Here is a 27,044-nt window from a genome sequence, read left to right on the forward strand (position 1 = left end):
GGCTGGGTGTCACGTAGAATTCGATTAATCAACTAAATTCTATGATAATGACACGTTCAAACCACTGACGTTATATAGGGTGATTCGTGAATAACTGGACATATTTTAGCTCAAATACTCCCAAGTTCCCCATTAAAGTTGCTCTCCTATTTAGACGAGTGAATAGATGAATAGATAGATAAATGCCTATTATTGGAGAATTAAGACATTGTACATAAATTGAAATTACGCAGATGGAGTAGAATTTGGGGAGGATCAGTCATGTGTGTCTGGTAGTACCTACAAACGTGTGCAAAATTAAATAAAACACCCTGTAAATAAGTACGCAGTTACATCTTTATTTAAGCTATTTGAGGTTATTTTATATATTCACAATTATTAATTAATCACCCTGTATAATATACAGAGCGGCTGTTTTGTATATGGAAACTGTAGATCATTTGCAAAAGCCTGCGGGCTGTCGAGAAAATGCTAAATGCAAATTGTTTTTAAACATCTAAAAATATAATTTCATTTAACCTGACAAGGATAGTTCAAAAACTTGAAATTATTTATATTTGGTAAAGCTTTTAGTTTGATATATTTTGGACACTCTGTGTAATTATTTTTATATTATTTCACTAGAATATTTAAAAATCCAAAATATTTTGTATTTGATTTAGCACATAATCGACGCATCAGTATTTTTTGAATTATGCGGGCCAGTTTTTCATAAAATGCGAATCTGTGGAGCAGCTAAATCCATAGCTTAGTTTAAATCAGGAATATCTAAAATGTATTGACGAGTTTCTCGAAATTAATTTATAAACCAATAAATGATAGTGAGATAGAGTTTAAAAGTTTAGTTCTCAAAATTGTTATTTTTTAATAGTTCGAGCTGCTTTGGGATATCGAATCAATATACTGATGATGCTCAAATATATACGTTTTCTTTCAATGGAATCTCTGTTAAATTGTAATTTAAACTTGGACAGTTTATTCGCCTTTTCTAAAGATCACTTCATGCTTAACTCTCCCAAGTTTTGTGTTCTTATATTTAATAATAATAAACACGTAGAAATTAAAACCCATGAAACATTTCAGCCTTCCATAAATAGTAAATAAGTTCTTATATGAGCTTAAAAAACGGTACAATTTGAAACAATTTCTGTCTGCTAATGCTAAATACTGTTTGTGCACTAGCCTCGTTTACCCCGGATTCCCGAGATATAGTTTATGCTCACCATGTCACCAGTATTCGGAAAGTTGAAAACTCTGGTATGCGTTTTTCATATGAAATGCTGTCTTTCTGCGTCCTTATAGCACCAGTAACTGCTAGCTGCTTATGGTCATTATTACGCCCATCTCTATTTACATTGGTATTTCTTACCCTGTTTTCATTGTTTTTATTATTCTCTAGTAGTGCTGGGCCAAACATAAAAGCTTCTGCTACAGGTTGTGCTATAATCACGGCGCAATTCTTATTATGATCTCAGTATTGCCCTGTGATATTTCTTTTTGATATGACAAATAAAAATGCTTGAATTTTAACGAGAAATCAATAATCATTGTCTCAACTTACTTACTTTCACAAGTTTAATCGATGATCGTGTGTGAATTTTTGATGACGACACATATTCGAGGTAATATATATATATATATATATATATATATATATATATATATATATATATATATATATATATATATATATATATATATATATATATATATATATATATATATATATATATATATATATATATATATATGTATATATATATACGTAATGCCCTTTAAGCGTTCCTTAACGTTAAACCAGAAACCAAAATATATAAAGCCACCTTAGTGCCTTCAACTTGTCTCGTTTTGCGCTTCCCGGCGGTCCTTTTTCATCTTACAACGTGATAAGATTTACAAAATAATACTATGCTCAACACGTGTCGTTTCTATAGCAACAGTGTAGCTTGGTCGAGAACGTTGAGATAGTTTTCGTCGACTTTTCCAAGCCCCTTATGGCGTTATCATTTTCTAATAAACAGACGTACGGGCGTTATTTTCAAACGGTTTTATTAGTATTTTATACAGATGACAAAAGAGATTTTATATTTTTGACATCTGCACAGTTTTTTTAAGAAAGTTACGCAAACTACGTGAATCTACTCCGAGGATGGCCACCCGATCTGCATAATTATGGTAAAATAATCCCTCCCTTCATTCGACTTCCGGTTAGGCGGTGTTAACATGCGGTGAGTTAACAACTGGAATCTACACCCCCATCGCGTCACCCGCTTTTTTGTAGATGTTAAGGCCCGAGGGTAATATTACGATTTATAATAAATGTGTCCCTTTTGTATCACATTTCCAATGCAAAAAAAATCGTTGCTTGTCCTTCTGTATTTCGACGGTGCAATCGTCATTGTGTTAATATCGGATTCAAAATTATTTAGTTTTTTTTTTTTAAAGAAAATGCCTATAGTCCCATAAATATATAGCAACAACATTAGCACAGGTAAAATTTCCTCTACAAAGTTTACTATTTAGACTTCAACTTACCTCGTGTCTTTGGAAAATTTAATATGTTTAAATATATGTTAAATCGTTATTGAAGTGTAAAACTTGACCGTATTCCATTCCTTTGAGAATTATCAAATGGCCCGAGAGTGGTAGGTAGACTGACATGTGTGCCCTAGTGTTTAAATTTGGACTTATACAGTAAACTCCGTTTATAACGTACATGGGATGTAACGTACTACGTATTACGTATTACGCGCATATTTTACTGGTCCGGCCAAAATACGGTTATAAAGTACAATATTTTCACTATTGTTCTGGTTATAAAGTAGGAGTATACGCTAAAACCGGATATCCGGAGGTGGTTCCCCGGAAAAATAGGGTATTTATCAGTAATCATTTGCGAGGTTGTGACTGTAAATCGCACAGGACTAAAAAAATTAGAAATCATGTACATTCAGATGTAGATAAAGCTCTTTTACGACGGTTTCAAGTTCGAAGTTCCAAAAATATTGTAATAACTGGTCCACTTCTGAAATCGAAAGGCGAAGAATTAGTCAGGGGACTACAAAGTTCGGCACAACATGAACGTCGGAAAAATTTCTGGTGAAGCAGGAGATGTTAACAAACATGCTGTGTTGAACTGGTTCGAGGATAAGTGGCCTAGTATTGCACAAAATTGCAGCTCTGAGGATATTTTCAATGGTGACGAGACTGGGCTATATTGCAACATGACTCCAGATCGTACACTTAAATTTAGAGCAGAAAAGTGTTTGGGTGGGAAGCAGTGGAAGTTGAGGTACACCGTTTGGGTTTTTTGCAAATATGACAGAAAAGGAAAAATGCAAAGATGCAAATAAAATTTCAAAAATCTACCTGTCATTTATAAGTCAAAGCAGCCAGCGGATTGGGATGAAAAACTAAAACGCCAGAATAGAAAAATATTGCTTTTGGTTGACAATTGCAGAGCTCATTCAAAAAATTTCAATCAGTCGTCCAACCAATGGATGAGGGCATAATAAAATGCCTTCAGACATATATCGCAGATAGTTTTTGTATCGTTTAATCCAGTCATTTGAAAACAAGGAACCTTTCAACATCACTATCCTAGACTCCATAAAATTACTTGCACAATATTGGAACGAAGTTACTTTAACCACTATTTCAAACTGCTTTCGACATGCAGGTCTGATAAAATCGGAAGATGAGTCTGATTCAGACGATGACTTACCTCTGGTTCAACAATGGAGTTATTAACGGACAGGACGAAGTACAAAGTTATTCTGAAGCGCTTTGTGCAGATAAAATTGTTACAAATTTTTTCTATTGATAATGTAACACATCGAGAATATGAATTTTAAATAGCGATTTTTTTTTATTCAAAAAGAGTAAAGTATGTATTTTTACTTGTATGTCGTAAAGTTTATATCGATAGATAGGATTTTACTTTAGCTAGATTCGTTTCTTTTGCATTTTAGTACCTATATTAGTGTTCATTAGTTTTCTATTTTTATATAAAATAAAAATATGTACGTACCTACATTTTTTTTTGTTTTTTTTTTTATAGCTTACTTCCGGTTATAGAGTACTCATTTTCTGGTCCTTACAGGGACTATCTATTATGTTCAATGTGTTCAAAGCTCACGAAAAATCTATATTCAGAGTTGTATATTTAATGGAAAACCCAATTTTTTAAATTTTGTTTCGAATTCCTCTTAAAAATTCTTCAATTCTGTTTACTAATAATACACACTGAAACATGCACAAAAATTACGATAGCGCCATTATATTTGGTACTAGCGTTACTCGAAGATAACGTAAAATATATATGCAAAGGAAATTTGAATTAGATGCTACAGGGTGTTCAAATTAAATGAATATATATTGATAGTTTCAAATTAAAAAATCTCGATTTTCATAAATGGCACACCATACACGTTATTATTTATTCTGAAAGATATTATAAAAATCTACCACTTTTATTAAGAATGCCATTTGTAACACTTTGCGATTTGTATTAACTTTACTGGGTGAGGCGGAAAAAAATAGTTGGTGGGCAGTAAGACTTTACAAGGCGAAATACCCAAATAGAAGTATATCAACTAGACAATCTTTTCAGTGTTTAATGGAACGGTTTGGTGTTAGCTGTAGTATTGAAAGTGGTAAATCGAAATGTTAGCAATGAAAAATGTAAATGTAAATTTTACTTCAAGTTGAAGATAATCCCTAGGTCAGTAACAGTCAAGTAGCTAGCTTATGGATACCTCCCAACCTACCGTTAATCCCTTCCATATGACACTATAGCAAGAACCTAGATTGTGATTTTGAACAAACTTCTGCATCGTTATAAATGAAGCAATAGATTCCGATCCAAATTTTTTGTCGAAAATAATGTTTTCCGATGAATTTAATCATCATAGCATGCATTATTCTTCAACAGTTAATCCTTTCTGGGCTCAGGAAGGCGAAAACCAAAAAAATTGTGCTGTGGAATAAAACACTTTAATGTTATTGGACCATATTTGTTTTTGCGAAACATCTACCAGGCCTAGATATTTGAACATTTTGCAGAATGATATACCTCAATATCTTCAAGAAGTTGATAACATTGAGATCTAACAAATGTGATTTTAGCAAGATAGAGTACGCACAGGAATGGATTGGTAGAGGAGGATTTATGGGATGCCCCTCTAGATCATGTGACTTAACACCACCAGATTTCGTTTTGTAGGAATACGTTAAAGATCGTGTTTATGTGAATCCCCTACAACGCCGGTTGTGCTAAAGAACGTCCAAGCAAAATATACGAAAAAGACTAAAGATGTGTATGCAAGTAGAAAGGCATATTTTTGAACATTTATTGCGCCATAATATTAATTAAAAAGAAGATAAGTTAATTTGTAGGCCAACTAATATTATGGCAATAGTCCTAGAAAATATGACATAATAAAGTTGTTTACGTCATCTTGAAATACGACTAATATGAAATATGAGTGATCTACCTTCAAAAATAATGGCGTTACCGTAATTTTTTTGCAAGTTTGAATATAAGTTTTTTTTTTTTAAACCAATGAAATAATGAACTTTGTTCTATCGTTGAAGCACCCTGTACAGGGAAAAAAGAAACTATAACAAATCAGGATAAAAAACTGCTACCACAATCACTTAAAAATACCTACCGTGGATAAAATAATATCTGAAATGAAAAAAGATGATTTCATTCCACCCATGGGTAAAAAGAAATTGTGCAAATCTTTCGTTACCAAAAAAAATCACTTTAATAAAAAAAAGGAAATTATCTGTTGATGATGACGATATTTGAGAGCAAGTTCGAAGCTAAAACAGTAATATCTATATCTGGACGAAGCTAGGCATACATTTTTTATCTCTTTTATCTTTTCAGTCATATGATCAAGGGATAATTATTATAATTCTAAATTATTATCGTACAGTGATATAGTTACATGGATGATTATTACTATATAGAGATGTTGCGCTTGTTTGACGTGCTTCTTTCGAAACTAATTTTGGTTCTACGTGATTATTTTTGAGCCGTTGTTGGGTTTGATGAGAGCTGAGCTGGTCTTAAGTCCTTCTCGCAGCGTACAAACGACGTAATTGTCAAATTATTTGCAAACAAAATACTTGTGCCTCGTGGCTTCGTAGTCGGTAATTGCTCTTCTATCCAGAACCGCATCTGTTCGACTCATGACACGTTTGCTGCTGACGTATACAATGACTTTCTAAGGCGCGATTCGCACAAATTTCGAGTGTTATGCAAAGTTTGATGTCTAGTCTGGATGTTGATGTACCTAAAGCAGAGTTTTATGACGTTTTATTTCGTTTTTTATATCCAAATAATACATCGTATTTATTAGCAATATACTGGGTGTTATCTAACAAAAGAAACGAGTATAAAATACAGAATGCTGAAAAAATAAGATTTTCTTTTTAGTTATAATTAGTAGCGGTTTTAATACTTTACTTTGTATATATTTTAAATTTTTCAATTAGTTTACTGGTGGCGAAGCGAGTAACAAGTTCTACAATAAATAATTTATTAACAGTTGGGCGAAAAATATGTTAATGCGTTTTCGAAAGAAAAGCGTTTTTATTGTAGGCAGTCTTTAATATATTAGTTCAACAAATCTTAAAAAGATTGGCACGTAAAAGAGGATCGAATTTTTGTGTATCCAAAAAGAGACGATTACCGACTCCGTTCGAGTTGAGACGTATAAAAACCGTCACAGTGATAATTAGATTTTAGTGCGACAAACGAAGAACAGATGAGACCCCGACGTTGAAAGAGGGATTATTTTGTCCCACGAGTCGACCGAGAACTGTTCCCTAAAACGTAATTTATTTATCTTAACGCAAATGTTATATTTACGAAGTAATGTTCAATGGAAATGATTAAAAAATAAAGCAACATTGAGCCATCTGAAACGAATCAATCACCACAAGAGAGATAAAAGGATTGGTCTTGGTCGTAACGAATTTCTTTGTTTTCCGTCCGCTTTGTGAAAAATATTAATATTCTTTCTTGATCATTTGTTTCTCGGAATGATATTAAAGGGTAAACTCGAGCTGTTATGGTGAAGCAATTAAACTACAGAAAGCAATTAAGATTATACTGTGCAGTTTTCGGTATCAGTAACATCTTAATATTCGAGCCTCTGAATGGAATAAATTATGGACGGGCTGCCATAAGTCATAAATTAGGCATTTATAAAGCAATTTACCACAAAAATAAATGCGGGACAGCTTGACGTATACATGTTTCCGAAGATGTTACGAGATCAATAAATCTGCAGTCGCATTTTGCATCGCTCAAAAGATTTTGAGATTAAATTATCATTGCTGGTGGAACCAAAAGAGAAAAATATATATCTGTTACAAAATACCCACGTATCACGTGTCTTAATTTGCTCGTTTAATTCGTTTAATTCGCTCTGGAAGCAAAAGGAATAGAAAAAACTAAAAATGTTAAAATTTTGGAAAGGACTTGTTTTGGTTAGAAAACTAACCGATACTACTGACAGGTTCAAATTCTTGCATGCCGATTTTTGTCACTTGTGTTACTTAATATTTAAGCAGGACAACCGTGCCCTGGAATGTGATTTTGATGTAGAGTTGAAGCTGTTAAAATGTTGCTATATAGAGAAAAAAAAAAACTAGAGTTGGAGCCACTTTTTTGCCCTATGGTGGTCCTAATAGGACCAGAATGATGCGGGAGCGACATCAGCGTACGCAAGCAGAGCGGCTTATGCGAAAAGGGGTCGAACGACTTGACAAATGGAACTCTCGTGTCGGTCGCGTTGGGTATTTAGTAGATAATTTGAATGATCCAGTGGCGAACGTGATCCCTGTGTCGAGATTGCCACGATAATCTGCTACGTCGACCAGGGAAGGACGCAAAACATATCGCAAGTTCGAATTTGATAAAGAAAAAATTATTCTTCGATTAGGCGTCAAACATTTTTTCAAAATTCCGCGTGTCGCAAAATGTATTATTTTGTACGATATTGAGTCGAAAATTCTCCCACCAAATTAAATTTACCCCAGAGTGCAGGGTGGGCGCCTTATTAGGGGCCTCTACCTTGTCTCAGGAACCACTGATTCTAGAAAAAAAAACTTTATACGAAAGTTTTATGGTTTAAATTAAATTTTAAAATTATTTATTTTTTATATACGCAGGGTGTCCTATAATTGCTGGACCGACATTAGTTTTAAAATTTTAAATGGAACACACTACATATTTAAATACTTTTATGGAATTTTGTGTAGTTTATTAAAGGACACTTTTTTAAAATTTCAATTTGCAGTGTTCTTCTTTTGAGACGCAAATATTTTTGATATTTTTTCTCAAAGCGGGTTAAATTACCTATAATTTGGTATATATAGGTCCTATACCTAAATCTAATGAAATACTGACACCTAATTATTTTAACGAATTTAAAAAAAAAGCAATTAATTAATTTTAAGGAATTTTGCAATGGATGAGAGGTCTTTTTTTGGGTAAGGTAATACAGAGATTTATAGGTTTAGGAAATTAAAACGTCGTAATTTTTATTATTGTGACAGAAGTTTAAAAATTTAGAACAAGTAACAGTAACAAGCAAAGTAACAAACAACGGTAACTGTAACATTTTTGATTTTTGATTTTGATTTGAAAATTGAGTGATGTCGTTTACCCGGTGATACCGAGCGCCATCTTGCTGCCATATTAATTAAGCACGTTCACAAACGGGCATTTCATTTACTATTTATGGTTGTATTTCATCTCTGAGCATTTTTAAATGTCGTCTAGAGTTTAAGTTTCCATTAAAGAAAATTGGCCCTATAATCTTTGATCGGCATATTCCGCACCACACTTTCACAGATGTGTGTGTGTGTGTGTTTTTACTAAGATCATAATTTTACATTAAAAAATGTTATAATCTTAATTTCTGTCGGAACTAAAAAGTTACCTTTATTTTTGGCAAAGATTCTAAAAATAACAAAATATATAGGGTGTCCCATTTAAAATTTTAAGACTAGTGTTGGTCCAGCACTTATCGGACACCCAAATAAATAATTTTAGAATTTAATTTAAACCATAAAACTTTTGTATAAACTTTTTTTTAATAAAATCAGTACGTCCTGAGAAAAGGTACAGGCCCCTAATAAAGTGCCCACCCTGTACAAGGGGTCATTTTAAAAGTAGGCTGAAATTACCTACATTATACCGAATTTTGTACTTTCTGCCTCGCAAAATTATCTCTATGTCATAGAGTTTATATATTTTTAAACAAAAGCCTCTTTTAGTATAATGTAATGTTAATCATATAATTATAATAACCCTTTCATTGGACGTTAGACTTGTTTTAAAGTTTCTGTAGAAATAAAATTTATTATTTTGTATTCAGTCGACAATTTCCCCGGCACACTAAATTTACCCCAAAATGCAAGGAATATTTTTGAAAATAGTCTCAAATGACCCATTTATATGTCTATGTCTATGGCATGGCGTTTAGATAGTTTTAAACAAAAGTCTCTTTATATATCCCTTAAGAATTTGTTAAATTAATCCATAATATCAAATATGAAATATTAAATCGGATCAGCCTGTGGAGGAGTAAAATCTCAATAGGTTGCCTTACTGAAAATGAACATCGACATTTGAAGCGAAAATATTAAACGCCAGATATCATTTTTAGTATTATAAAATCCACTATGAAGGAAGGAATAAAGCACTCCCATAAATTAAAAGGATTTAAAAAGCGCCAAGATATCGCTTAGCGGAGAATATAAAACTTTTTCGTGTTTATGCTTTGGGGAATTTGGATTTTTTTTTCTCGTTAAGGGAGTAAAATAATATTAATTCGTAATTCGAATTACCCGATATACCAAAAATTATCTACGCCCAAAATGGTTTTAAATTAGTTTAGCAAAATAGCAACGAAGCAGTCTCCAAAAACGTGAGATCGCCCGAATATGTGCCGCGACCGCAAATTTTATAATTCGGACGTCCAAGATTTCTCAATTGGGGTTAGTTAGTGACTTTTTTGGTTACGTGAGCGGCGAGGAAACATTTTCCGGCTAACAAAATTCGCCGCATTTATCCAAACACAAGAACAAATCATTTTCGACTTTATCGGAACCCTTTTACAACCTGATTTTAATCTGCTTCCCCTCACAATTTTACTCAATAAAAACGTATCCAATATGTTTTTATCGCCTTCAAAAGTATTTCCAGGAAAGCAATATATAAAATGTATTCCTATATTTTTCTTTACATCGTATTTCGTATTTCAGGGGTTAAAAAATAATATATAAATAGAAATAATTACCACCAATTTAAATAATTATCAAAATATCAAATATTGACCGATTAAGACAGCAAAAAAATAATTATCTATTGACTTAAAATTAAAATGTATCAATTTTAAACCCAAACTGGTGCTGAAATCGGCGAAATAGCAATATCAATTATTTAACAGTAGAACGTAAAACATATTTCGGTAATTAATCAGTTATTGAAATTATCACCAACCATATTATGGACGAGAAAACTATGTTGAAATATGAAATAAAATACATACATTTCGTACAATAAACTTAAATCTAAAATTAAAATATTAATGAAAGAAAAGAACCTAAAAAAGGAGAATAAAATTCACCTTTTTGATTTGTTCAGGATGTGTTTTTTTTTTTGGCATTTTGAATGGAAAACAAAATCATTGCAAATGTTGAATGTTTTCCTGCGTGGGAATACACCATTTTTAAGTCGGGTCAATTTTACACTTAAAAGGGGTCTTTTGTGCTGTATAGTCCGACTGTTAATTTAGGAATGAACGAAAAGAATTGACGGGGAATCGAACAAAAAATTTTTAAAATCTTTTGGTTGTTAGAAGCAAGCAGTGCTGATTACAATTTCTTATTTGCGCGTAATGAATTGAAGCCTTTTAAAAACGAAGTCGTTGAACAAGAGAAGGTTTCAAGAATAAAACGGCTCGAATCGATGTATACCGGAGCTACTTAAGAAAATATAGGGAACAAAAAATAACGAAATCTAGTGGCATTTCACTGACTAAAAAGTTAAATTTTATCGTCGTCTTCAAATGGGGTCTATAAAATTGATAGAAACTTGTTAATTTGGTCACTTTAATGAACGCGTGAGCTTTAGAATTAGGAAATAATAAGACTAAATAGAATTTTAAAAGTAGAAAACTGAAAAAAACAAATGCCCTTCGTAGGACTGAAAGGGAAAGGATTCTTCAGATTGGTTAGCCTACATTTGGTATGGTCTGTTCATAGATATAAGAAAATGATAAATTGCTTTTGAATGGGATTATCCAAGGGTGGTCATTAGCATACAATGCAACAAGATTATTATTTATTATTTTCTATTACGGACCACAAGTTTACCTGAATTTAAATTCTGAAACTGTAGGTAATAGTCTTGTTGCATTGTATGTTAATGACCACCCTTGGATAATCCCATTCAAAAGCAATTGGTCCCTTTCTTATATCTATGAACAAACCATACCTAATAATGGAACAGACAATTATTTGGTGTTCAAATTTATTACATGTAAAGTAATCGTTGGAGTAGTGAAGTCACATTTTTGAACCTCATTTTTTACCTTGCATCCCTAAAGATTCGTTAAATTACATGGTATCGCTTCAATAACCCCAAAACGGCAAGCGACATTGAAATAGGATCGTGCATACTCACTATATAATCTGATGGTACCGTCCGTTTCACCCCTTGGATTTTTGGCAACGCATTTGTAGGTGCCGTAGTCGTTCGGTTGAATATTATTAATGGTGAGTCTCATGTGTGTTTTGTAATCTGGTGTACCAATGATATTTTCCGCGTGGTACTTCTTCGACTCGTAGATCATTTGTCCGTCCTCCTTGGTCCAATAATTAAGGGACGTTGGATGCGCTTCTGTGAAACATTCCAAAGTTACGGAATAAGCCAGAGGTGCTCCGACAAGCTGATGTGGTATCCACAACATCGGAGGAACTGCAACAATAAAAGCGGTGTTATACTAGTCTGCGGCAATCTCATCCGGTCTGTTTTGAAAACCGAGCGTTCAAACCCGACGGCGTTGTTTTCTAAACTAATTAGGGTTAAAGGATTTCGAAAAGTGATATTGACCATTTAAGCTCGTGAGCATGCTGGACATTAAGTAATTAGACAGTCAGGTTTGTTTCGGAAATTATCTTATGTTTAAAATAAACATGGTGCTTTTACAATGATAATGGAACATTAAGTACAAAAAAAGGGTATTAGAAAATAAGTAATAATGAAATATTTACAACGACACACTAACAATTATACCATCATTTAATTAACAAAGTAAAACTTATAAGTAAGTACCTACCTATATCTACGATAAGCAGAAGATAAAAAAAATAATAATAATAACAATCAAACTTACCAAACTAAACCAAAACTAACACTGTATATTAAGTGCGTGAATTACAAAAAACAAATGTGAAAAAATAAGGAAAACAAATCAAAAATTAAAACAAATTTATAGAAAAACCCTAATTGCCTGATTTCGAAACGAATTAAGTGATAACGCAAAGATGTCAATGTGCGAAAAATAATTATTGTAATGTCTATGTAAAAGAGATATTGGGGAATTGTTACCTAAGTTTGTATTAAATCTAGGCACGTAAAATAATGAAGGAGTTCTTGTTATAACGACTCTGGCATTGAAGGATAGTTTTTCCAACAGTAAAGGACAGTCAATCCTACTATTAATAATATTATGCAAAAATATAGCACTGGAGATAATTCTTCTAACAGATAACTTCAGTATATGGTAAAAATTAAGACTAGCTTCATACGAATGAGTTAGTAAGTTACGGTTAAATCTAAAATTTAAATGGAAAACAAACTTTTTTTGTATTCTCTCGATTCTGTCTATATATTTATGATACTGAGGACTCCATATCACACCGCCATAGTCAAGGTGAGATCGAACGTAGGAATTGTATAGAATAATAAGCGATTTGTGATCCTGAAATTCCTTGCTAACTCTTAATATAAAACCTAAATTTTTATACGCTTTTTTTACTATATTCTCAATGTGGATATCAAAACTTAATTTTACATCTATAGTTATTCCAAGATCCCTAATCTGCTCTACTTTTTTTATTTTTACACCATTGAATGGTTAGTCAAAGTTTATATCATTTATCCGCCTGCTGAACTTAAGACAGTAACATTTATCAATATTTAAAAATAGACGATTTTTTACACAGTATTCATAAAAACGATCAAGATCTTCTTGAAACTTATGACAGTCGTTAAGGCTTTTCACGGGCGCGTATGATTTCTGATCATCTGCATATGATGCTGATTTAGCAAAAAGAAAACATTTACTGACATCTGCGATAAACAGTGAAAATAACAATGGTCCCAAATGGGACCCTTGAGGAATTCCAGATGTGATGCGGGTCGTTTGGGATTTTGCAGAATTCAATTCTACAAACTGAGTCCGAGGACTGATGTAGGATTGAAGAATTTTATAAAGACAACCGTTATTGCTTAACCAAAATAATATCACTCTAAAATCCAAATACAATTATTATAATAACAGGCTAGGAAGATTAATTGCGAACAAAAATAAATAAACGAAATTAGAAATGACCATCACAAAAAGTTGATAGATAAGAGACCAATAGCTGGCGAATTTAATAAATATTTCGACAGAGAAAAATTAAAAAAAAAACTGAGTTACAAATGCACCGAAGATTCGTGAAAAATTCAATGTTTTTACATGACACAAATGCGACTGAAGTGGAAAAAATTATAAAATCATTATAACCAAAAAAATCTCCAAGTTGGGGTAACATTCGATCAAAAACAATATAGACAGATGCTTCCGGGACAGTTACTTTCCTAATTGCCTAAAAACTGGAATTATCATACCAATTTATAAAGATGTAAACTACTGGCCAATCACAGTTTTGGCAAATTTTTTCGAAAATTTTTGAAACGATAATTAAAGTGAGAATTGTTACATTTTTGGATAAAAACAAGGTTCTCTCTGCCTGGCAGTTTGGTTTTCGAAAATATGTGATGGTATAGACTCAAGTAAACCAAACCAAGTAAAACAAATTAAAACTTATCCAACTGAACAACTTTATAAGAAAAGTAAGTTGTTGCATAAACGAAACTGTACTGCCAGACTACCTTGAATAATCTAATAAAAGATCTGCGAATGAATTTTTATACATTTTATAAAATTATTTGTTATTTGGAATAAACTTATATTACTATACGTTTTTTTTGCTTAGTAATGATCACTCTACGATAATTAAAGAAAAAGTAACGGAGCGGTACCAACAAGAAATGCATTGTATTTAAGAGAGAGATAAGCTTATTTCTTTTCCTCTATCCTTCTATATGCAGCAGGAAGCATTTTATAGTATGTTTGGCAGGGATGAGAAAGTTATTTTTTTATAGAAAAAGTAAATAGGTCTGCTTTAAAAGGAGGTTAGTATTATCAGCAATTTTTGGTGGTCCTGAACAAAATAACATTTCAGATTCATCGTTTTTAATAAATACGTGAAATTAGTTTTTAACCATCGTTCAGTTATTATAAGTGAAAAAAATAAACAGGTTTAGAATTCCCGAAGCTCTATGTTTTTACGAACCGTGTTTTCGGGTATTAAAAAGCACAAGACAGTCGGTGTTCGTATAAATTTGCGGTTGTGTGTGTAAACATCTCGTCGTGCATTTATCAAATAAAAGGTCCGAATTTGAGGTAGAAATAGTAGTGTTTTGTTCCGGGCGGTTGTGCAAATATTTCGAAAAATAGTCCGCACAAAGTATTTGTTGGTGTACCGCGAAATTTAGTGTTTTAGTGTTTTGCTGCCGCAAGGTGTTGCAAAAGTGAGTGAGTGAGAAGAAAGAGGAAAATTTCAGTAATAATCTCTGAAATCTCCTGATCCTCAAGCGTAAGAGGAAACAGTAGTGTTTAACTCTGAAATATTATCAGAAATAGAGCAGCAATCAGCGTTCGAGTTGTTTCATCTTGTATTTTTATTTCGATGAATAGTAGAAAAGCATAATAGTAAAAAAAAAATAAAAAAAAATACAAAATATGACTATATTCCGACACAGGTAGGAATAGGCTTTTAATTACAGGTATAGAGTTATAAATTAACAACGGAGACGCATTTAAATCCAACTGATCATTAAGTAATAAATTCGAATATCTCATTTTGTTAATTTTCGTAGCTTCCAACAAATTTAGTTCTTAGCTTTTTGAATGATTATGTAAAATATCAAAATTATCGTCAAAGTTGTGCATTTCTGAATTTAGCATAGTTAGAATCCGAACTTTTATTTTAATACAAGACAAGATCCACATTGTAGAATCCTAGAATCCAGATTTTTGAGTTTTTCGTAATTTAGTTTTATTGTTTTTTAGAAAACGTCCTTTGGTGTTTTCAGTTTTAAAAGCAATATTAATACCAAATTTAAATAGATGTTATTGTTTTATAAATTTTGTTTTCGGTGTTTGCTATGGGATAGATAGATTTCAGAGTTATTTGAAACTGTTTTTTAGTTATAATCTTAGAGGAGTCGTAACCATTGTTAAAAGCTATAAATTTTATAATATTTAATTCTTTTTCAAAAATTTCTTTAGAAAGTAGTCTGTTGATAAAAGCATAAAAGGCAGACATTTTGCGTGTGTAAGGGTGGTTTGAGTTCTTATGTATTATTGTGTCCGTGTGTGAGGGTTTATGGCAAATGGAAAAATCTAACTTGTATTGTAGTTTAGTTATACTTAAGGCCAGAGAGTTATCTTGTTCCGTCTCCATTGTACATTTTATGCGGTTATGTATCGAGTTAATATGATTCAAAAAGGACTGCAGTTGTCATTCGGTTTCAGTGAAACAAGCAAAAACATCATCTAAGTATCTATACCACCAGAGAAATCCTTTACGCAGAGGATGTTTATGTATGATATTTTCTAAATTATCCATGAAAATTTCTGCAAGTAGTGGACTAAGTGAGTTTCCCATAATTAACTTAAGCAATAAAATTTATAACGGACAAACAGGTAGAACATTTAAAAAATGCATTAACGAACACAAAAGGGCTTTTTAAAAAAAACTTTGACGATAATTTTGATATTTTACATAATCATTCAAAAAGCATTGGAACCCACAAGTAATGAGAACCCGCATTATTCACAATTTTACACCAGTATTCTGCCATTTTCTTTCGATATCACACACCCTCGCTGTTCAGCATTTAAATAAATTAAATAAGTATCAATGAAACGTAATTCAGTTTTCCATCCGTCTTTTTGTTTTCCGCTTCTGGCGGATCTTCGCCAAAGGGTGAACCTGAATATCCGACCGCAAACTTCGCGAAAACTGTAAATTTAAGCTTATTTCATGAATGTCCTTTCGTTAAATGGCGGCACCCGAGTCCTCAAATTCATTTTATCTCGGTCTCTCTTTGCAGTTTTGTTCCTTGTGGGAAGAAGAAAAAAAAATTGCCGACCCAACAGGAGTTTAAACTGTTCTATAATTTATCGCGAATTACTAAACTGCTAAAGTATTCCAAGGCCATTGCGATTCATTACAATTACAAGAAACCCAAAAGTTGTCCTTAATTATTACAGACAGGCGGTGGAATATTTTACAAAAGTTTTGGGCGAATGCTTAACAAAAGTGAAACAACGCAAGATGAAATGAAATTATTAACTTATGCACCCGCCCTGCTTATTATTTATACAGTGCGTCGTGGAGTGGCCTAAAAAAGTTCGTTAGGAATTGCGAAAGAAGAGCAAAACTGTCACCGAAGTGCCGCCCTTTTGGGTTTTATTATCTGCGTTTGGTTTTGATTACAAATCAGTTACACATTAAGAACAATTTTATATCTAACAAATCGCTGTTATTATTCCATGCAAAGTATCTTCATTAGAGTATAAAACATTTTCATGCGTGTAACATGACATTAATTATTATTTTCCGAGAAGCAAATCTTTACCGACACTTTTTATCTATAGAATTTGGTAAATGTAAATTTATATAATAATTCCGAATTTTGTTCAAAGCTTTATCGCCCATGTCTCTCAAGTTTAATATTAATTATTTCAGAAATTCTGAAAAATTCCAAACAAGTCAGTCAATTTTCTAAAAGACTGGTTTATTTTAATTATATTAAAATTTAAATGTATTTTTTGTATATACATATATTTTCACAGTTATAACGGGTGATTCAATAAGAGTTTCCACATTACAATCTGAAATATTTTTGAAACGGCACTGCATTTGTTTATTATCATATGAGATTTCTAACCTCAAAACATAAACAAAATTAGTCATGGAGCAATATACGACTGAACAACGTGTAAAAATTGTGCAAGCCTATTATGAAAATGGTCGATTAAGAAAAAATGCATTTCGGGCTCTACGTGAAATTTTCGGCGCTCAAAATCAACTTTCTGAGAGGACAACTTGGAATGCGGTTCAAAAACTTGAGCAAACTGGATCTGTAACTAACCTCAAAGTCCCTCAACGTGCTCAGGTCGGTCAGATCAAAATATTGCCATTGTTCGCGAAAGTGCAGCCGAAGCTCCAAACACATCGATTGGTCATAGATCGCAGCAAGTGGGCCACACAGCGAATTTTAACAAAAGACTTCCATCTACACCCATATAAAGTCCAAATAACTCAGGAGTTGAAACCTCGAGATCATCAACAGCGCCGCGTGTTTGCAGAATGGATACGAGAACAAGGGGTTCATTTTTCAACGAAAATCATCTTTAGCGATGAGGCACATTTTCACGTTGGTGGCTTTGGAAACAAACACAATGCTCGTATTTGGGGATTAGAAAATCCAAGAGAGATTGTTCAAAAAGCAATGGATCCTCAAAAAGTGAGTGTTTGGTGCGCATTTTGGTGCGGAGGAATAATTGGCCCTTTTTTTTTCGAGGATAATGCGGAGAACGCTGTTACGGTTAATGGTGTTCGCTATCGAAACATGATATCTGATTTTTTCTGGGAGCAGTTGGAAGGTATGGACATTGAAGATTTGTGGTTCCAACAGGAATTCTTTATGAGTACCTATGTATTTACAAAATTCGGTCCTAAGTTGGATTTGTTTATTTTGCTGATCTTCAGCTGATTCACTGCATTAACTATTACTAGAACTTATATCTGTCTCTATTTATATTTCTACACTATCCAACCTAAGACATTTTGAAATTTTGTTGGAACACTTTGTATGGTTTCAAAAAATCTTTTAAATATTAGTCAGAGGTATAAATGAAATCACTATTGAAATGAGATATATATATACACGGAAATTAAAGGCAAAATTAGCTTTCTCATCTACAGAGAGCAAGTGCGAATAGATAATGTAATAAATATATAGAAATGGTTCCTGTTATACTGCGAAAGAACATTTGAGGAACAATGAGCTTTAATTCGGCGTTTTCTTTTTGTAAAAGTGAAAATTAGAAACTGTCAGGAGAAGAAGCGAATACAACGGAAACAGGAAGGCGGAGATCTGATTGATACCTATTTAAATTATTTAAATGCAAAACAGCATGGGTATGTGATTTCGGAAGAGAATAGCAAGTAATGGTAGACGTTTTGAGAGAGACGGTCGACATTTATCTTGTCAGAATTAAAAGTGGAGAGGATGCGTTTCATCCAGCTACTTTCGTCGCCAAACAAATCGAGATCGACGGTTAATTTCGAATTATTCTCGTCGAACTTGGAATCGTACTACTTGAATGACAATAAGGCTCGAACTATTACGAGTTAAAATGTGGCGAAATTAATTGTAAAAGGGTCAAAGACTTTTACTCTCAGTTTAGGATTTTTACATAATCAACAGTTCAGGAACAAAACGGCTCTCGCTACTTGACCATTAAACGCGATCAATTAATCATGTCGTTGAATATGATGTTGGTGTAGCAAAATGGCGCGTCCTATTACATTCTCCTATTTCAATTAATTATTGATGGGACCGCATATAACAAAAGGACAGGCATACCGTCTCTACCACCCTCGGTCTCGTATACGCGGTCATGTGTTCGTAGTTCGTCCTCTTTTTTTGCAAAAATTCCTGACGTTGCCCGGTAGTGGATATTTCATTAGATTGTTTTAAATATTTGTAAGCAAAAAACGGGGTTTCCTCTGCTTCTACGTATTGCTTTTTACACGACTTTGCCACGTTTTTGCCTCGACCGATAAGTTCTTGGGCAGGGTTCGTTCAGGGCCGTATTAAACTGACATCTAAATGTAATTAGATATCTAATTAAGAAAGTATCCTTGTTCGAATTGCTCGAATTTGGGATAACGAGACGATATCAGAGGCTCGATGTTTATTGAAGAAACGCATATTGTAAGTCATAGGCTATTAATAAACAAATTAGAATCAATTGGTGTCACTAGATCTACTAATGATTTACATACGAAGAATACGATTGGAATACTAATATAATTTGCGGATGATACAGTCCTAATGATGGAAGCCGACTCTTGGAATAATGTAGAATTGAAAATTAAGGCATATCTTTGCGCAGCAACCAACATTCGCTTACCCGAAATTTGCAAAAAACTGTGTATGTACCCTTTTCTACTAACGCCTTAACATTACCAAGTAACATTGTTCAGGTTTAGCTGATACAGGGAATTGTGATATGGGATATTCATATTCATATTCAGACACTAATTAAAAAAATCAGATCCCTAGCCTAGCATATATTTTAAATAAAGAAAAAATCTTTCCTTATACTTTGCGTTGGTCCAGTCACTTTTACTATACGGCTGGGGTGGTGCATATAAAGGTAATCTCAAACCAGAAAAGGGTCCTGAAAATTATATTTGAACTTCACCGACAATATCCCTTAGATCAGCTTTTAAGTGTTGCGGGGTATTAACTAATCGACAACTATCCTATAAAGTAACTATGCGGAAAAACTCATTATTCAAAAACCCCATACCTCATGATCATTTTCGAGAAAAAACGAAAGAAACCTTCTCACCTTAATTGAAAAATGCTTGTCTGGAACGTATTTTTCCTATAACGGTCAAATTTTTGAACAAACGTCAGGAACAGCTATGGGTTCTCCACTACCACCAGTCAACGCAAATATATTTATGGAAGCCTTTGAGAAGAAAGCTCTCGGCACGTTGAATCAAAAACCAAAATTATGAAAACGCTAAGTCGATGATACTTTTGTTATTTGGCCTCATGGTCAGGAACCCCTAGTTGATTTTCTTAGACATTTAAAATCTATACACCGTAACATACGTTTTACCATTGAGTTGGAAACTAATAATAGCCTTTCATTCTTGGATATTATTATCAATAGAAAATCAGATCTAACATTGGGTTATTGTGCTTACAGAAAACCTACGCACACAGACCGATACCTTACATCACCATCCGGCAGAAAAATCATCGGTTATCAACTCTCTTGTTTACAGAGCCGTCAAACTATTTCAGCCCGAGTCACTGAACCCAGAATTAAAACACCTTACCTCTGCTCTTCTCTCTAATAATTTCTACAGTGTTCCATCACAAAATACACTTCAGCACAACCTTGCCATACCAATGAAACCGAAATCAATCCCACACTTGCCTTCCTTATATTGAAAACATCACTGACCACATATCAAGAGTTCTAAAGAAATGTAATGTCAAAACCAGATTTACCACTTGTCCAAAAATCAAAGACAAAATTTCATTTAAGATGCCAGGAGTGTATAGCATTCTATCCGTATGCAGCAAAGAATACATCGGAGAGACCGGACGAAAAATATCAAATAGGCTCAAAGAACACGAAAGAGTCTTACGACTAAGACAAATAAACTTATCAGCTGTTGCCGAACACAATCACGAAACCGGACAAACTAAAATTCTTGCATTGCAAAAATCCGAGAGTCTATAGAAATCTATAAACAACCTAATAATCTTAACCGCGACTCAGGTCTCTACTTGTCACCAATATGGGAATCAGTCATCCGAGACGGTGTTTATGCCACTCATTTATTTCCGCCCCACTCAAGCATTATAAAAGCAGGTACAGAGTAAAATGCGAGCCAGTTTCAATCAAGCTCTGAAGAAGATAACAGGATAATCAACAAAAACCGACGCAGCAAGAACCCAGAAGTTTTGTAAAAAGTATTACAATAGCCTGTGGAAGTTTCTTTGAAAAATTTCCATAAATAATGATTTTGCAAACGTGTGCGGTTCTTAATTGGGACACACTGTATATATACCAATTCTTGTTTCCAGTTAACAGTTTTTATCTCATCTCAATTAGTCATGGTCGTTAGTTTTGGCGAGAAGTTAACTTATCTGACGGACACGTCACTTTTTTAATGATTAAATGTTCAAGCCTTATTACATTACAAAGCTTATTTTTTTTAGTAAAGAAAATGAACAGATAATAATGCTTTAACAGCAAAGCAGTAACGTTAATGAGACAGAGACATTATTAACGTTTCTATTTCATTATAGTTCCATACATATTGGAGTGACTGTTACGACTCTATAAACAAAATTAAAACTCGTACATAATTATAAATGTAAAATAAAAGTGAAGTTGTTTTGCGAGCTCGTAAATCGTTTGGGGCCAAGATTAATCGACCAGATAAAACATTTTGCCTCCCGGATTTTTATTATTCGGGTGAAATAGTAGTATACCGGCTGCGGCAATATCAGAACTGTTTATATTACAGAAGTGGCCTACAGTCGACCGTATAAATTAGTATCCATTGTATAATAGAAACTACGAGCAATTCGAACTGTCATTCCTACAATGGACGTAGCGCTAGTCCAGCGCGAAAATTATACATGCTGACTAAACAATGGTAACCTAATGTAGAGGGCGTTTGCCCGCGATAAAACTTAGCCATCTAGAAGAGCAGTTATTAGATGGTTTACAACAATAAAAGATTGAATTAGTTTTGGTTAAAAAATGAATCTTTTATCAAACACGGAAATATAAAATATAATATACAGGGTGATTCAGAAGAAAATCCAGTAAGCGCTTAAATAATTTAATGTTTTTTTTTTAATTTAAAATTGGTTATACAATTTATTTAAGAAAATATGAATACTTGCATCGCAAAACTTTCCCAAAAGATTCACGAAATCGTCGCCCTAGAAATGTTTGAGATTTAAAAATTTCACGTTACTCGTTACTAAAATGCCACTATATTCATTATTCAGTGTAGACAAAGACAGCCGGAATATTCCCTTCCACTTTCATGTGAAAATATTTAGAAAACGCGCCAAAAGTATTATCCTTACACATTATGTGCTCTACTTTAAAAGCTTTTGTAAAAGCTTTATCTCAATATGTTTAAAGCTACTGTAAAAATTAAACGGACCTCTAAAATCTATCTGTATCTCATCTATATTTCGAAAAAACCGTTTTACGCAAAAATCCTGTAAAATTAAACCTCCGAAAGCTCTTCTAAAAGTTCTATCTGTAGCTATTCATGTCTCATCTATTTCTAAAAACCCAGTTTACGCGAAAACTATACACTAAAAGAAAGTCCGCTCTATCTCTAACCTTTCACTTTCATGTGAAATACTTCGAATCTCAAGATTTCTTAAAAAGATTGTCAAACTATCGTTGTAGTTGTAATTATTTCTCAGTAAAATTATCAAACAACGTAAATGAACCTCAACTGTTATATTCGAAATGCAGAAAGGCTGTACTTATATTAGGAAATTACTACCGTAACTGATTAACATTATTTAAAAAAAAATCTCGACTGATCGTATGGTTCTGAGTTACAAACTTCGCAGGGAGATTAGGACGGTTTCTGTAATCAACACCGTTTGGCATAGTATGACTACGCTCTGGAGCAAAACCAACTAAAATGTCTTTTCATTATAGCATGCAAAACAGCTGGCAGTTCGGGACGAAAAGTCTACGACGTCATATAAAAGTTGAGAATCGACTGAACGTCGAACGCAATACCGACGAATATTTGGGATATGTGACGTTATTTTGTTCAACATGGGCGTGCGTTCTCAGCTTCCCTAATCTTTTAGCGAAACCACAACGTGTCCGGATTTGTAATTTTTACAGATTAATAACATTCGAATAACCGCGCGTCTTCAGAGTCAGAACGATTAAGACGTCGGCTAGCGTGACGTAAAAAATTACCGAACGGAAATGTTAAATTATACGCCACTGGATTCGGTTTTGGCAAGCAGACGCAAAGCGAACTGTTTACACGATCATTTGGCTTTTGTAACCTGTTTAAATGCATAACATTCGCGAAACCTGATACTCGCTGCCACACTTTCCCGAATTGTTTTCGATTTTTATATATACGAAAAAGTCCACCGATTTTTGATTAAACATACTTAACACCCGTACGTTTCCGAGTTTCAATGTGACTACTCTTCTTAATTATGAGAAGAATATATTTCAGATATTTATTTCGCATATGTTGCCACGGAATCACAAGTTTTATTGTAAACAAGATTGCTTTCGAAAAATCGTCACTGGGCGGGGCAAGTTCGTAGCGCGAAGCAGTTTTTTATTATAAAAGGGAAGAGCTTCGCGGTTTCGTGTGGTCAAGGGACGCATGTCGATGTAATTTAATTGTGCATACACCCTGTATAAAATGTCCTTCACATCTCACCGAACTTCAAAGTTACAGCAAACATCGGTAAATATTAAAATTTGCACAAATAATAGCGTTGTCGAATGATTTTTTTCCAAATATCTCGCGCACCCTGTATAACTGACGAAACCTGAAACTCTCTCACGACACAGTTTACGATACTGTTCAAATAAAATTATCCCATCTTTGACAGTTTTTCATTTATCGCCAATAATTTATCCACAAAAACGGAAATTTTTAGGATATTTTAGATTTTTTGCACATAAACGACACATCCTGTATATAATACAATCATTGTTCCAAGTAAAGGTTATAGCCCTGGATTTTCCACGCGTCCTGGTTCAAGAATTTATTGAAAATAGTAAATGGTTTTCGAGAAAATAAGTTTTTTCTGAAACCATGCAGCGCGCCGTAATAATCAATGACGTCATCGCGTCTTGACAGCCCTCCAAGTAACGATTTCAATATGGACGAAAACCGCAAGTACAAAATGATGCGGTCTATGACACCGTTTGAACCAATTAGCCGTATTTTTTACGATTTTTGGTTAGCGGCTAATAATTTACCCTGTAAAAGAACAATTTTCTAGGTCTTTTAGATTTTTGTATATAATTTGAAAACCTTGTATATAATGAAAAAATGCCCGAAATAAATGTTATTGCACTGGACCTTTTGCGTCTGCGGGTTAAAGAATTTTGCCAATCGGATGAACGATTATGGAGGATAACAGTTTTTTCTGGAAGCTAAAATTACCAAAAAAAATTTTCAAACATTTAAAAAAAAACTTGGTAAAATGGTAAAAATGGTTTTGAAAAATGATTTTTTTTGTAGACTCTTGCACTCGCGATTTTTTATTTTTTTAGAATACTTCCCGACCCCCCCAGCCCCCCATTCTCAATAGGTTCCGTCACGGGGCAAAGCTGCATATATGTGCCAAATATGAAGTCGATTGCTTCAAATTTCGGACATAGCAAGGCCCAAAAAACAATGGAAAATCGCGAAAAAAAGATGGATACAGGGCCATTTCTTATAAGCTTATGTGCCTCGTGGAGGGTTAAAAAGGAAGCAAATTTCAATTTTGTAGCTCCAACGGTTAGAAAGTTATTCAGCAAAAGCCAAAAGACGAGAACGGAGAACGGACAGACAAAAAAAATGTTGACGGTGACCAATTCTGTACCAACGGCGATCTCATAGGACTTACCGTTACCGAGATCTAAAATTTTTATACGAGCGCAGATACTTTCGAAAAATTCGATTTCATCGATTTTCGAAAGTAACAAGAAGTTCCGGAATTGAAAACCGCGAATATGGAAACGCATTATGCGCTCATTTGGCCGTTGCTATTCGATTATTCTGTTAAACATGAATTAATTATTAACTGCTTTAATCAGTTGAACGTAAATGACTACTTTTTGTTTATTTTGCATTAAACTGCATTCGGGGTTAATAAATTGAAAGATATATTAGTCAAAAATCAAATAGTGGAACTAAAGTATCTCACAAACCTGACGTTTATAAATTATCTGTGGAGGATAAGACTGGAAAATGGACACGACAGATTAAACAGAGGTTACAAAGCGATTAAATCAGATGGAAAATGTTTGAAAGATAAGAGTAACCATACTGCAGCTACATACCGAAAATCTCATAAAATATTAGACTAAATAATACAGGAATTAGGAAAAACAACGATAGGCCAGAGCAAATGTGGCCCCGTAAATATGTTTATATCACTTTTGTTTTGTTTGGACAAATCCTGGAAAGATATATAAAATCTTTATCTTTAAAAGAGCGTAGTTATTAGCGAAATAATTTTGAACATATTATTATTATATCTGTTTTTTGTCTCGAAAAGCATGGATAATTATAATAATATTTGGTAATTATAATAATAAACTAAGTATGTGCACAATTTTAGAGCTAATGGTGGCAGGTGTGGGGTTATCGTTAATTATGAGCAACGAATAAAAACAAAATTGAAATTTTTTTTCTTAGGTCACTTCTCATGGAAAAAAACGTGAAACATTAAAGACAATATTTTGTTAAGAATGTAAACTTAATTATATCTAGGACAACATGAAAAACATGCAACACAAACAAAAATAACTGTCAAAATATTATTCTTATGTCATATTTCTTTACCTCGAGAAAAGCATGAGAAGTACAAGAAAATATTTGGATAATTTTGCAAATATTATGACTAATAATTAACTATATTATTATATATATTACTAATTATATTTGGAACAACATGAAAAATACTCTACACAAGCAGAAACAATTTTGAAAACATCATTCTTATATATTTTTTGTCTTGAAAAGTATAAACAATTCATGAACATATTTGGTAATTCATCAGTAACTAAGCATGTGCACAATTTTAGAGGTAATGGTGGCAAGTGTGGGGTTAAATTTAATTATAAACGACAACTAGAAGAGAAACTTTTTTCATAGGTCACATACAAGTCGTGAAACAGAAAATATTTAGTTAAGGATGTGAACTGTTTTATACGCAGTGTCAAGCTGAATTGTATTTGCAACAACACTAATAGTGGAAGAAGTAATACTTAGTAAATACTTTAATTAATCTTGCTAGGGTTTTGTCTTTTTAAAGAAGCAAACGAAAAAGAAAATCGAAAATTTCAACTCGAACCGTCTAAACCATTCGTCTTACCCCGTGTATCACTGCAAAGACGTTAGAGGGGGGTTAAAAATGCAAATTGCTTTATATATAACAGCCGTATGCAAAATGGCATTATCCAAGACAGTGGCGTTTCGAAAACGAATCTCGAAATTGAAGTTTGGCTCGAGTTTTGCGGTTTTGTTGTTGATAAAGAATGTCGAATTTCGTGACGGATTTAAGTAAGTTTCTCTTTAAGGCGAACTTGAGCGAATACCGGAAAAAAAGGATATGGTCTGTTCATAGATATAAGAAAGTGACCAATTGATTATCCAAGGGTGGTCATTAACATAAAATGCGACAAGATTATTACCTAAAGTTTCGATATTTAAATTCAGGTAAAATTGTGGTCCGTAATAGAAAATAATTTTATACCTACCTGTGTTTAATATTCTTTGGTTTGGTGTACTACTTAGTTTAAGTTTATTAGTAATCATTCTTATTTCGTGTGTAATACAGCGTGAGGAGATGCTCCCGCCCAAATGTACAAAACACTATTCTATTGAGACTAAGGAAGTTATAAACAATGTTTATTTGACTCTCATTGAACGTGGTGCCAGCAAGCAAGCAACTGTATGGAAAATTGTGAATAATCCTATTTCAGCGAGGAAACAAAGTAGCGATGCTGACATTTTCTCGAGTGTAGATGAAAGTGATCGAGATATAATACGGCGTAAAATTTACAAGTTATACGAGGAACAAAGCGTGCCTACATTAGATATCTTAATTAGGAGGC

The 27,044-nt window shown here is 33.3% G+C and overlaps 1 protein-coding gene across 2 annotated transcripts in view; it reads right to left on the reverse strand.

The window, feature by feature from the left end:
• LOC132695544 (lachesin) overlaps positions 1 to 27,044 on the reverse strand; it is a 145,573-nt gene that overhangs the window by 9,108 nt on the left and 109,421 nt on the right. For both annotated transcript variants that reach the window (XM_060659851.1, XM_060659850.1), the window contains exon 6: positions 11,714 to 12,007. In XM_060659851.1, coding sequence (XP_060515834.1) covers positions 11,714 to 12,007 — 294 coding nt within the window. The remainder of the gene's footprint in view (positions 1 to 11,713; positions 12,008 to 27,044) is intronic.

The sequence above is a fragment of the Cylas formicarius genome, unplaced genomic scaffold, assembly GCF_029955315.1.
Source record: "Cylas formicarius isolate icCylForm1 unplaced genomic scaffold, icCylForm1.1 PGA_scaffold_12__32_contigs__length_19106922, whole genome shotgun sequence".
Taxonomy (NCBI): Eukaryota; Metazoa; Arthropoda; class Insecta; order Coleoptera; family Brentidae; genus Cylas; species Cylas formicarius.